Source organism: Pundamilia nyererei, unplaced genomic scaffold (genome assembly GCF_000239375.1).
Source record: "Pundamilia nyererei isolate P.nyererei 1_Seehausen unplaced genomic scaffold, PunNye1.0 scaffold00339, whole genome shotgun sequence".
NCBI classification, from domain to species: Eukaryota; Metazoa; Chordata; class Actinopteri; order Cichliformes; family Cichlidae; genus Pundamilia; species Pundamilia nyererei.
This window is the reverse complement of record NW_005187740.1, coordinates 329,015-342,972: the sequence shown is the minus strand read 5'-3', so window position 1 is coordinate 342,972 and position 13,958 is coordinate 329,015. Positions and strand designations below refer to the sequence as shown.

Below are 13,958 nucleotides of genomic sequence, written 5' to 3'. Positions count from 1 at the left end.
GTGTGCAGTTGGTGCATTGTGTGCTTAGTAGATGATGGCTTGTGTGTACTGTTTGATACGGAAACACCATTTTTACGAAGGTGTGAAGAGTTAATCTGGCTGTGTTTGCTTTTGCAAGAGAACTACAATGTTTTGATTATTGGGTGACAGGTTTTCTTATTTGTGTGAAGAGTTTTGCAAAATTAGCCAATAGTTACAAAAAATGTGCTTAAGCAATCAGAAAAAACTGTAATATGAGTACTATGAGAGTTCTAGATATTTCAATATTTGTGTTTTTCTGCTATAACAGCTTGAAGACACAAGATGGAGCCACCTGATCAGCTCATCAACATGCTCGACCAATGATGACCATCAGCTCTGCTGTTCAGTGTTTCAGAATTTACATTGATGTAGCTTCTGCTGTTACTTCTGCTAAAACATGTATTACTAGTACTATCTTTAGAGGTCAGGGCAGCAGGATTAATCAGACTCTTTATCTCTTCATAACACACAGCTACCTCTCTAAGCTGCCCCCCACCACACTCCAAATATATATGTGCATTGTAACTGTATAATTAGGCCAGATCAATTTAATACATGAAATGGTGATTGCACAAGGTAAAGTCAATGCTGCAGACGTTAGGCTGGATGTGAAGGAGTTTCACTTCCTGTAGAGTTTCTAGGTATTTGTGGTTTGTATGAAGGTGTTGCACACAAGATAATCAGTGCCTGAAGTAGGAAGTACCGAGCACTTCTGTGTCAGACTCCATCAGAGCTGAGCTGCTTTCAGACGACTCCGTCTTGTTGTGGATGCTGAAGCTGATCATGGTTCTCCTGTGGATGATCCTGTTGGTGTTTCTGCTCTGTGCAGAGGCCGAGAACATGACCGAGGTCAGAGGAGAGCTGGGGACCAATGTCACTCTAACCTGCTCCAATCAGACATCAGACAGATACTGGTACATGGAGATCCACAGTCAGTTCAGAGCAGGTATCGGCCGCAGTTTTTCTTCAGCAGACTCTACCTACTACTCTCCTGGTTTTGAAACCAAATTTTCAATTCTGGGAAACAAACTCGTGATTAAAAACTTGACAGCAGAGGACTGCAGGCTTTACTTCTGTGGCATCAAGAGAGGAGGCAGCACTCAGTTTGTGGAGACTTTCCATCTTATTTCAGGTAACTGACTAGTTAACATTTTTGCATTGACTTTTTTAGAGGATGTGGTGTCAGAATGCCCCCCTGTCAGTTAAATATGTCAAAAGTATATAGGTCTGGCAGTAACATTGTGGTTTTCTTCTTTTTACACCTCTGATGTGAGTCTGACAGAGAAATGCAGCACATTTCCTATTTAAGGTGTAAAAAAAGACTAGACTAGTCTGAAGAGCAACATAACAAAATAAAGGTCCAAACAGTCTCAGACTACATGGGTATCAATGAACTCAGCTGAGCTTGAAGAAACTCTATAAGTAACACAGGAGTGGGCTAATGGAACAATGAACATCCACCTTGTTTAAAATTGTATAAAACACAACCTTTATGTAACCCTCAATTTGATTGCTGTGAATTTCTATGAAATAGCTGTCTAATGCCTCAAAATGATACAGTAGGAAACCAACAGTGATGTGGAAACCAGAGGCCAATGAATGTCAGCAAAATACACCCTCTTGTAGCAGCAACAGATACGCTAACCTTTAGTGAAGACAAGTGGGCGGGTTGTGAGCTTTGTCTGATGTCAGTTTTGAGACAAGTGATTTAAGCGACCACCAATGCATTTTTCTTACACAGGAGTGGCAAATTCAAAAGTTAAAGTGTGAATTATAAAGGTTAAAAAACAAGGTTAAAAAGTATTCACAGCTGGGCCAGTTCAAACTTCTTAAACTATCAGCTGAAAAGTCCTCAGACATGTAAAACATGTTTCACACACTTGTTCATAAATCTGTCTCCCTTTTCTTTTCAGATGTAACTCAAAAACCTGTCGCACTCACTGACAGCAACCAGCAGAGTGAGCTTTTCATCCTGAGCTCTCTGAGCCTGAACGCTGCACTCGTTCTTGTGGTGATCTGTGAGTCTGTTACTTTGTCTGAAGCTTTGGTGTCTCTGCTCTTCTGCTAGTACCACCATGTCTCCACAGTGTGCAACCATTAGATCATGTTACAGAACAGCAATCAAACCGCCTGCTCATTAATGAAGCTGTTTTTATTTCTGTGTTTGTTATTTTATCATTTGAGTAAAACATGTTTGGATGCAAACATCTAAACTAATTTTTATAAAATTTTACAGAATAAAATCTGTGTTGTACAAATGCAGCTCTCAAGGTTACTTCAAGGATTTTAATTTGTTCTTTTGTTTGTTTTTGTTGAGATAAGTCCATTAAAAGGGTCTTAAATTCTGCTTTTGCTGCAGGAAACCAGATGTTCACAGTAAATGTGAAAAGTTTAATGAATGACGTAAACCTTTGTAAAATGATCAGTGTGAACCGAAAGTGCAGCATGTCCAAACTCAGAGAGCACGGGTGTTGGAGGGGAGGACCAGCACAGTGAGGGCACAATGCAACACTGGCAAAAAGGAACACAGGGCTAAAATACACAGAGTGATAACGAGGGAATGAGACACAGGAGGAGAGCACAGCCAGGAGTAATCAAACATGATGAGACCAAAGGAAGAAAATGTAAAAAAGTTTACATAAGACGAGGACTACCAAAGTAAAACAGGAAGCATGAGACAATTCACAAAGATGCAGAGTAGATACTAAGACGTGGAAACATGACAGGTCTGGAAACAGAAGTAACATGAAGCACAGAGACAACAAGTAACCAGACGTGGGACACAGAGAATGTAAAGAAACTGAAAATAGAAACCAGAACAACAAAATATAACCTCAAAAGAACTAAAACCATGAATAACAATAATCACCAAATATAAATTAAACACAAAACACTGGGTCACACTCAGGATCATGACAAAAACTGAACTAAGAAGCTGAACTCAGAAAAAAGATTTTTCACCTTCACTAAACATGAAGCAATAAGTTTAAGTAACATATGTCAAATCAAAGGTTTATTTATTCAAATAGTTGACTTTAATGAAAAAAGTGCTTTATAAAAACTTGTATATCAGTTTTACCAGTTTCCATTACATGAAATGTTTTACATTGCACTTGTGTAACACAATTAAAAAGAAAATTTACATGTAATTTAATTATTTAAAGTCAGCAGTTTGTTAGGAAAAACAAAAACATTTTCAGAGTGCGTTATTGTCCAGGATGAGATAAAGAAGGATTAGTTTGAACTGTGAATGATACAAAGCTCTGCTGGAAGGAGTGAGAGGAAGGAACCTTTATGCACTCATTAGGTGTCACATTGTTGGGAGGAGCAGCTGACTGTGCTTCCTGAAATGTGTTGTATGTGATGAGTGCTGATGTGAGTGTGAAGGTGATGTCACTCCTCTGATGGTCTGTTGGCAGGTCTCAGTTGTGTATCGCTGTCTCTGAAGAGGAGAATCAGCAAGTATCAGGCAAACCTCCCTCCAGCTGGGACCAGTGAGAGGCTGGAGGCTCCACAGGTAACTCAGACTTTTCTACTAGTATCTACACAACTCGACCCAGTTTGGGTCAGTTTGGTACAATTGAGTAGCGAATCCTGTGACATCACTTGTACGCGATAGTAACACAAAAATGCTGTTTAGTTTTTGAAGAATTCGCTCTCATTACTCGTTAAATGATGCCACTAACTAGCCAATCGGTGGCATGGAGTCTATTGATGTTGCATGTCGCCTCAGATCCCTTGAAACTCAGCAGGTTCTAAAACAAGGAACTGGAACCAGCTACTTTTTTTAGTACCTGGTATCAGGTACTACCACCTAATGGAAAATTATGTACCTAAAAACCAAGTCGAGTCAAGCAAAGCCGAGTGTTAGTAGTGGGAAAGGCCCTAACGTGTACAGGTGACCCTGCAGCTCATGCCCATTGTTCTCCTTCTGTGCTACTTTGTTTGTACTCAGTGCTGCTGTTGTGTTTCAGAAGAAGGAGATCCAGCCCCCGCCTCGATCTGCTGCTCCTCCATCAGAGGGCATTTACTACAAACTTCACCTGCCTTGCTTCACATTGCCTCAAAGCTGACAGACACACCTGGACAGGTGGATGATACCTGCTGGATTCAGATTTCACAACTTTTTGCCAAACCTTTTTTAAAGTGGTTCAGAACTTCAGATGGATAAACCAGACCCAGAGGCTGCTGTAAAAACCTGTAAATATGTGTACAGTTCACTTTCATTCATCACATTATAGTGAAGACAGTGTGAACGTTACAATGAAACATGTTGGACAATAAAAGGCCGTGTCTGAAAATCTTGAGATTAAAAAAAAAATAAAAACAATATAAATTGTAAAACTACCAGAGACTGAAAATTAAATTTAAAAAAGTCATAAATAGATCAAGTAGAGTGTGAGATGTAGTTTTTATTTTTTATTTTTTTTTTTCAATTCAATCAATTTAGAAGATCATTGCGTTGTGTTAACAAACACCTGAACGCTCCAGACCTGCAACCTGCCAACAATGCTGCTTTTATAGAGCTGCTCACGCTCACTGATGATCAGTTACTGATGTGCACCTGGGTGCTACAAATCCTGTTTATTCCTATGGAAACAGTAAGGCTGGGCTTAACAGTTGGTTTAGCTTTTGTTAAATAAATAATGAGACAGCGTAATGTGTCATGTTGTGCTTTTTTACTATGTGACAATGTGTGTGTGCAAAAACAGAATCTGCTGATTTACATTCAGAGCTTAAACAGAACTGAAACTACATAAAAACCAACATACATTGAGTTTTGTATATGCACATAAATCACACCAACACTTGAACCACTTTCTGAACCAGCGAGGCTTCAGTTTCATCAATGACGTCACTTCATAAAAGACTTTCTGGATTTCTTGTTATGAGCTTTGAAGCCTCGGCACAGTACTGCCCATCACTAACAAATAGTTTAAACAATTTAAGAAGTAAAAATAATTTTAAAAAAATAAGTGAACTACATCATCTATGTTCATGATTTCATGAGAAGGTTCAAAGAATCCAGACAAACTTGTGCAACCAGCATCAGACTGCAGAGCTTGGATGTTGGAGGTTTTCAGGCAGCACGGCATTAAAAACAAACCTAATTCTGTGGATAATCACTGCACACACACACAAAGCTCAAACTCTACCATGAAAAAAACAAACAGAGAGACAGAAACACTGACAAAGCACCCGGAGTTTGTTAAGATGAGTACAAGTGGAAACCTGTCGAATAATAATAATGATGTATACTTCACTGATCCCCGTGGGGAAATTACTCTCTGCATTTGACCCATTCACTCAGTGAAGCAGTGGGAAGCCACTAAGCAGGCGCACCAGGGAGCAGTGTGTAGGGATGGTGCCTTGCTCAGGGGTACCTCAGGGTAGCCATTCAGTGGATTCAAACCCCCAACCTTCTGATCATGTGGCGACCACTCTACCTACTGAGCTATCCCTGAATGCTCCGGCCAATCACAGTGTGAGATTCTTTGGAAGTCATGGATATTGTGTCTTCTTGGATATCTGGCTTCACAGCAAACCGTGTGGTTTCCCCACAGTGGACAGACCCACAGCACCAGCATGAAATGTGGGGCAAAGAGGAGAACACACACACTTGTAAGCTGAGTTACTATCAGCAGACAGTTCAAAGCCAGAGTGTTGAGTAATGTGGGACATGCTAGTGCACACGGCAGAGGAATCCTGAACATCTACAGGTTTAGAAACATGTTGTCCTCCAGAAAATGTCAGTTTCAGGGAAGTCTTATTTTTTCTGCAGGTGAAGCAAAACCATACTCGTGTACTACCCTTTAAAGTACATGCAATCCATGTTTGTGCACATTTTCAGTTTGATTCATTCATTTTTGGTTTAGAAAATTCAGAGGTTGTTACATATTTCTACTCTCACCTGTGTTAGCAATGCTGTAACTGTCAGGTTTACGTTCCTTTGTGTATGTAAATATGACTATATCTACTAGGACAAAATAGCAGTGTCCAAATAAGACTGCAAGTGTGGTTAGTTTTGTGGGCTGCGACGCATAAAATGCCTGATGGTGTTAGCAGTAGCACTTTGCTGTGTTTGTTTAAGAAATAAAACATTGTTAAAGTGCAGGCAGCTGAATTAGTGCAGGTCCAACACTAAGAATGTGTTTGAGACAGATCATCAGATCATGGTGAAAACTCCATGCACTTTCCATGGTCCTGAAATTGTAACCTCAATTCCAACTTTATTCATATATATTTTATGTTTCTGTTAAATATCACAATATTTATACATTAGAGATATTTTGTAATATTTCGGATCCAGTTTTAAAGTTGATTTTGGTTTTGTGACTCGTTCTTTTGGATTTAGGAGATTTCCATATTCTAGTTCTGTATTAGCTGGTCTTTAGTTTTGTATACTGACTTTTTATCATTTGCATTTTTAGCTCAATATATGTTGTTCATGTCGCTGCATGTCCACTCTGTCCTCGTCTCCTCATCTCTGTGTTTTCTCTTACTCTTTCAGTCTCTCGGTCATACCGTGTCTGTCTCTGTCCCTGTTCACATGTTCATCTCTGTGTTTTGCTCCTCGTCTCCCTAGTCTGTCTTGTGTCCATGTCTGGTCCCTCATCCCACTGTCTCTCTAGTTTGTCTCGTTTCCCCTGTCCTTGTGTCAAGCTCATGTGTCTTGGGGTGAGTCTCAGTGTGCGTGTGTAGCTTCCTGTTTTATTTTGGAAATCTCTTGTCCTGTTTGCTTTGACTTCACTTTTGCTTCCTCTGTCCCTTTTGTGAGTAATTAGGTTCAGCTGTGTCCCCACCTATTGTCGAGCCTCTGGTTAATCTTTTGTCCTCATCTCCCCTGCTTGTTGTCGTGTTGTCCCCATAGGCTGTGTTTCCATGTTTTCATAGCGTCATAGTTTGCTTGTTCATTTGTTTTCCTTTCCTAGCTTCTAGTTTTTGTTTGTTTCTTTATGATTTTTCTGTTTTTGTTTGGAGTGTCGTGTAAGAGCAATAAAAGCTGCTTCCTTTTTTACCCTTTTGTTCCACATACATGTATTACAGGTATAACATTATACATGAAAAAATAATTCAGGTGTTTCACACAGGCAGTTGGAAGGCGACTGAAGAACAGAAAGCAAAGTTACTGAGCATAAAACATGAGAACTATCAAGATATTTGAAATAATAATGACCGCAGTGATCAGACTGAGAGTAGCAGCACAAACCAGCAATTAAACACCATCAGATCAGGTGACAGAGAGATTCACTAACAGTGTTAGAACTGAAACCATCTCCAGGCTGAAGTCAAGGACAGACAGTTTCAGGGTTAAGTTTGCAGTATCAGTGCTGACAGTAGGGGCAGTAATGGGGTAGTAATTCTGCTCATAACAAAAGTTATTACCCATCGTTTTACAGGAGAACAATAGAAAACTAGAAAGTACAGTAGAAAATGAAGTAAAAGGAAACAGAGAAGTATAAACTAAATATGGATGACAGCTGTAGTGCAAATGAAGGAGAAACAGTTGTAATAAAAGCAGTACTGCCAGAGGGCGTAGTGCATGTTGCAGTCATGTAGTAGTACACAGGCTACTGCTACATACTGTAGTTGAAGCTTCACCGCTGTTAGAGAGAGAATAAGAAGTATCTGTAGTACAGACTGCAGTATAAAAGTACGCATTCTTGTCATGTTGAAGTTTTCTTCTCTGCAGTAACTGGTTAGAGACACAAGATGGAGCCACTTTTTCAGCTCAGACATGTTAAAGTGAGGATGCTCTTTGGTTATGCTTTTGATTTGTTTCAACAATTTGAATCCTGTTTTTTTATTTCTACTGCAACATTTACTACTAGTACTACATGATCATGAGTCAGTACATTCTCTGCTCCTCTGTACTTTAAAGACATCACTGTCGTCTAAGTGTAACGGTCAAACTTCCTTTAGAGTTACTGTATAAAATTTCTGATGCAGATTTCTGGCTGAAGGTGAACAAGTTTCACTTCCTGTAGACTTACTTGGTATTAGTGGTTTGTGAGCAACAGCACCTGAAGTAGGAAGTGTAGAGCACTTCTGTGTCAGAGTCCATCAGTGCTGAGCTGCTTTCAGACGACTCCGTCTTGTTGTGGATGCTGAAGCTGATCATGGTTCTCCTGTGGATGATCCTGTTGGTGTTTCTGCTCTGTGCAGAGGCCGAGAACGTGACCGAGGTCAGAGGAGAGCTGGGGACCTATGTCACTCTAACTTGCTCCAATCAGACATCAGACCCATACTGGTACATGGAGATCCACAGTCAGTTCAGAGCATGTATCGGCCGCAGTTTTTCTTCAGCAGACTCTACCTACTGCTCTCCTGGTTTTGAAACCAAATTTTCAATCCTGGGAAACAAACTCATGATTAAAAACTTGACAGCAGAGGACTGCAGGCTTTACTTCTGTGCCATCAAGAGAGGAGGCTGCACTCAGTTTGTGGAGACTTTCCACATCATCTCAGGTAAGTAGAAAGTTTTTTACTTTAATGCTGAAAACTATAGAAACATGGCCCCCTCACAGCCATCATACCACCTTAAATAAATGAATGTTTAAAATGTTCTTAGTTATTTTATCTGTGAATCCTCAGTGAGGCCTCATGTTGTTTTTCCACTCAGTCTTGTTTGTTTGGAGGTCCCAAGTGCACTCTGGGAAAAAAGCTTGCACTAACGTATATGTATGAATGAGTCCAAAGCTAAATCTCACAAGTTCAGCTTCATCAAAGTTCTGTTTTCAGTCAAAGGAAGAAGTCGTTAAATGTTGGTGCAGATCAGGATCATTGTATTACAGTTTTTTCTGAATGCTTAAACCCTAACTGTGATTCCTGTAGCACAATCTCTAAAACTATTCAGACTTATAGCAAAACCACTCACTGAGTTGGCAAAACTAAAAGCACAAAAACTGCTTTGCACTCAGTTTGCAATTTTGTAACACACACTTTGCAAAACTGTAGGCACAATTCACTGCACAACACTCAATTACCAAATTTCCAACACACTCCTAGCAAAAGTATACACATGTATGGCTATCATTAACACTAATTTGCCAACTGTCTGGCACACTTTCACATGTGAAAACTTTTTTAGATAATTAGTTCACTTTGCAATCAGCCTAAGCACTATAATACAGGTAAGCTGTGTGTGCGGAGTACAATGGAGGGAGCAGGAAGAGTGAGAGGAGGCCGAGGAAGAGGACGTGGAGGTGAAGAAGTAGGATGAAGAGGACAACAAGGACAAGGAGGAGCAAGAGGAAGACGAGGAGGGGGGAGAGGAAGATGAGGAGGGGGGAGAGGAAGGGTAGGAAGAGTAAGAAATAGAATTGCTGATGACATCAGAGCTACAATAGTGGACCATGTAATCAACCGTGGAATGACCCTGAGGGAAGCTGGCCAACGGGTCCAGCCTAACTCGAGCCGCTACACTGTAGCAAGTACCATAAGGACATCTTGAAATGAGAATCGGTTAGTACAGTCACTTCGCACAAAGATTTGTAGCACTGCCATATGCCAATGAGAAACACACCGATACCATTGATGTAAAAATACTGAAATTGTTACTTTACAGAATTGCTGGACGAGCAGATGCTGGGGCAGAGGAAGCATGTTCACTGCAGACCAAGTAACCCATATAGTCATTATGGCGATTGCAAATAATCCTATACTTGGAAATAAACACTTGTGTTTGTTTTGATGTGTTTGAATAAACACCAGAACTTGAAGTTTGGATCCCTCTATGCTTATGGATCTATGACAGAAGTATGAGCTCAAACTGACATAGCCTACCTTGTGCACAGAGAAAGCAAAGGCCAGATGTGTTTTGTATTCATACCATCTGTGTGCAGTTGGTGCATTGTGTGCTTAGTAGATGATGGCTTGTGTGTACTGTTTGATACGGAAACACCATTTTTACGAAGGTGTGAAGAGTTAATCTAGCTGTGTTTGCTTTTGCAAGAGAACTACAATGTTTTGATGATTGGGTGACAGGTTTTCTTATCTGTGTGAAGAGTTTTGCAAAATTAGCCAATAGTTACAAAAAATGTGCTTAAGCAATCAGAAAAAACTGTAAGTGTTGCTTTCTAGTCCTACTCTGCTGTTTCACAGGCAACTTAAATCCTTTATCATGTGAGCATGATTTTTTTCTCATTTATTTAAATCAGCTGTAACTAAAACTATTTTCACACTCACGAGGGTCCAAAGCTTTGAAAATAAACAGACTTCAAAAGTCTAAGATGCTTAAACTGAAGGCAGCTTCTTACAGTAACTTTGTACCTTTGTGAAACAGACAGCCGTCCACACTTTGAGGCTTCAAAGAAACCAGTTTGTTAAAAAGTGTTGACGGCTGGGCCAGTTCACAACTTCATTCTCAAACTTTTCTTGAAATGTAGATCACAAAGTTCTTCAACTAATCAGCCCCAAAGTCCTTAAACATGTAAGACATGTTTCTTCAAACACTCTTTAACCTATTTCTCAACCTGTGTCCATTTTCTTCTTTCAGATCCAAGAGCTGAACATAAGAGCAAAAACCAGCAGAGTGATCATGTCATCTCTATCTCTCTGAGCTTGAATGCTGCACTTGTTTTTGTGGTAATCTGTGAGTCTGTCCTTTTTTCACATTGTGGTTTGCTGTTTTATTAATATCAGCACACCTCCGCAGTGTGCAGCATCGTGGTGCATTTAGAGGTGCATAGATGCACTGAGAAAGCACGACATTGCTTTCCACTTTTATGCTGATGACAGATCTATGTCCCTCTAAAGAAAAAGGCACATACCTCACACAGCCATTACTTCAGTGTCTCGATGACATTAGGGGTTTTTAAAATTCAATGATAAAAAGACCGAGGTGATGGTTTTTGGTCGCCCCACTGAGACTCCCAGTGTGTATTTAGATTCTTTGGCTCAGTATGTTAAGCCAACTGTTACAAACCTGGGGGTCAAAGTGCACTGTGAGCTGAAGTTTGATAATCAAATTAAGGCAGTGGTAAAATCTGGCTTCTTTCAGCTCAGGCAGCTGGCAAAAATAAAGCCAATTCTTTCACAGCAGCACTTTGAGACAGTGATCCACGCCTTTGTTAGCACTTGGCTGGATTACTGTAATGCACTTTATATTGGGGTCAGCGCATCTCATATCAGTCATCTACAGAGGGTGCAAAATGCTGCAGCTCGTCTTTTAACTGGCACTTGAAAGTTTTAGCACATTTCCCCTATTTTAGCTTCACTTCACTGGCTGCCCATTTCTCTTAGGATTCATTTTAAAATTCTTTTATTTGCTTTTAAAGCTCTCCATGGCCTCGCCCCATCTTATCTCTCTGATGGTGCAGCCTTATACACCCACCCGCTCTCTCAGGTCAGCGGATCAGCTGCTCCTGAATGTACCCAGGACTGGGCGTAAAAGATCGTGATTTTGCTGTAGCAGCTCCAAAACTGTGGAACGATCTTCCTTTAGAGATGAGACAGGCCACTTCCCCATCTGTTTTTAAGTCACTCCTGAAAACCCACCTCTTTACCCTGGCCTTTGACACCACGTGAGATGTTGGTTTTTATTTTAAGTTTTTAGTTGTTTTTACTTGATTCTATGCTGTTTTATCTTGTTTTCTTTTTGAATATAGGGCTGTTTTAATTTTTATGTATTATGTGTATTTATTTATTTTTTTGCTCTTTTCTGTTATTCTATTGTTTTTAAACTTATTTTCTGTACAGCACTTTGGTCCTGTGCTGGGTATTTAAAAGTGCTCTCTAAAAAAATTGGATTGGTTTCAGAGTAGTTACAAAACTATTTTGGAGGTAAAGTCAAAAATCTGCAAAACTTTAAGATAGATTATTTTTCTCATCACTCACAGTCAGTGGTGTCTGCATGCAGGTGTCTACAATATGTTGCATATTAGAACTAAATTAGTAAGAAAAAATCAAATAAATATTTCACAAATGCAGCTCTGAAAATTAGTACACTGAAAAGATAGAATAATTGATCCAACTGATTAGTTAATGTTCAGTTGGTAACAAGTAATTAAATTAGGTTTATACCTAATTTAATTAAGTTTGCCTTAAATTTTTTAAGTCAAACAATCTTACTCAAATCGTTCAGCTTCTTTCAAATAAAGAATTCAAATCTCTCTGACTCAGTTTTAAAAGTCAAACTTTTGAGTTATTCCAAATCAAAAAACTGAATTATCCAAATGTACATTATCACCCAGGTTATACTAAAAAATAAAAACTTTACGAAATTACTAACTATACTAAAATAACCCATTTGAATCTAAATCATCTCAAATGTGTGTGCTAAATCACTTTAGTAATAGTAATATCACTTTCTCACGCATGTGCACTACAAATGGGCCTTATGCTCTATCACACATATATGCGCACGCAGTGAGGCTATTGTTAGTTCATGGAATACGTTAAATAGATAGTGAGACTCCTTTTGCTTATCAGGGATGTATCTTCTTGTATATGTGTCCTTGGGTGACGGCCAAGCAGAAAACAAGGTCATAATTCTCTCTGTGAGGGAAAAGGTTTAAAGGATGGGGCTGAAGGTGTATTGTTAAAATTTCCACAACAGTTTCCACAACAGTACTCATAAATACTTAGTTTCTGTCAGAAACCTGCTACAGTGTAGAATCAGGAAATATTCCTGATATGACAAAAAAAGAAAACTTTTTTTTTTCATGCTTAGCATAATGACATACAACTTTTTCTTAAACACAAAGAATGCAAAACCTATTGCATCCCAGGTTGTTATGCAGACTATCTTGTTTTACACTGTGAAAAATGTATTTTTGTCACAGCTGCTTTCTGAGTAGCCATTACATTAGCTTGTCTCCCTGTCAGAGATCTAACGTCGAATTAGAGTCCGATTTTGAGTCAAAGGAGCTTTCAAAGAAAGGCGTCTGGACTTCTTTAAGTTGCTTGAAGACGTTTCACCTGAAAACGGGTGTGGGTCCCAATCAGCCAGAGTTTCGGGTGAGCTCATTGTGAAACCTGACTGAAAACTGGATTATAGATGGCAGACACTGTCAAAATAAACCATCCATTCGCTTCCGCTTATCCTTTTCAGGGTCGCGGGGGGCGCTGGAGCCTATCCCAGCTGTCATAGGGCAAAAGGCAGGGTACACCCTGGACAGGTTGCCAGTCTGTCGCAAGGCAAACACACAGGGACAGACAACCATTCACACTCACATTCATTCACACATTCACACCTAGTGACAATTTGGATTATCCAATTAACCTATCCCCACAAGCTGCATGTCTTTGGACGGTGGGAGGAAGCCGGAGTACCCGGAGAGAACCCACGCAGACACGGGGAGAACATGCAAACTCCACACAGAAAGACCCCGGCCTGATGGTGGAATTGAACTCAGGACCTTCTTGCTGTGCAGCAACAGTGCTAACCACCGTGCCACTGTGCTGCCCTTGTCAAAATAAACCTTCAGTCTTAATCATGGACAGAATGAATGTTAAAACATGTTGAGATTTGAACAACACCCAAACAGCGCAGCTAGCAAGACTAACAAATGTGTAAGAGCAAATAAGTGATGTTACTACTAGCTAAAACACAGACAGTGAATAAATGTTACAAAGAAATGTATGACTTATTTGAAGAAAAAGTATTGTTTAATTTCTTAATATTGTTTTTTTAAATGTTAGCTTATCATGGCTAGCATAATTCACTTGCTTAAACTCATTCTGAATATTCAAGCAGGACATTAAATAAAATAAAACTATGGGGTTTAATCATTCTTACCAAAATAAACAATCAGAACATCAGATGTTCATATTCAAAGTGAAAATTTAAACTGTACAAGTTTCACTTTTGCATGTAGTTCTTGTCTTTTATTTTGAGTGTGAGATATAAGTTCATGTCCTTTTAGAGTTTCACCTTCAAAGCTGTGTTGCAGCTGGTGTTGCTTGTGTGGAAAGAGATCAGTGTTGCTCATACT

The 13,958-nt window shown here is 39.6% G+C and overlaps 1 protein-coding gene across 2 annotated transcripts; it reads left to right on the top strand.

Annotated features, from left to right (window-relative positions):
- The first annotated feature begins 441 nt into the window (after nt 1–441).
- LOC102197735 (uncharacterized) lies at nt 442–4,669 on the top strand. Of its 2 annotated transcripts, XM_013915649.1 has the most exons (5): nt 442–967; nt 1,073–1,153; nt 1,935–2,039; nt 3,441–3,538; nt 3,996–4,669. In XM_013915649.1, the coding sequence occupies exons 1-5, from the start codon at nt 790–792 to the stop codon at nt 4,092–4,094; spliced, it is 561 nt and encodes a 186-aa protein (XP_013771103.1). In that variant the 5' UTR covers nt 442–789; the 3' UTR covers nt 4,095–4,669. The 2 variants fall into 2 exon arrangements, with proteins under 2 accessions (XP_013771103.1, XP_005752080.1); XM_005752023.1 differs by having other exon boundaries at nt 442–1,153.
- Nucleotides 4,670–13,958: the final 9,289 nt, after the last annotated feature.

Excerpts from the sequence above, each read along its gene's own strand:
- LOC102197735 (XM_005752023.1), top strand. The coding sequence starts at position 790 with ATGCTGAAGCTGATCATGGTTCTCCTGTGGATGATCCTGTTGGTGTTT. Across the intron at positions 2,040-3,440 it reads ACTCGTTCTTGTGGTGATCT|GTCTCAGTTGTGTATCGCTG; the intron begins GTGAGTCTGTTA and ends GTCTGTTGGCAG. Across the intron at positions 3,539-3,995 it reads AGAGGCTGGAGGCTCCACAG|AAGAAGGAGATCCAGCCCCC; the intron begins GTAACTCAGACT and ends GTTGTGTTTCAG.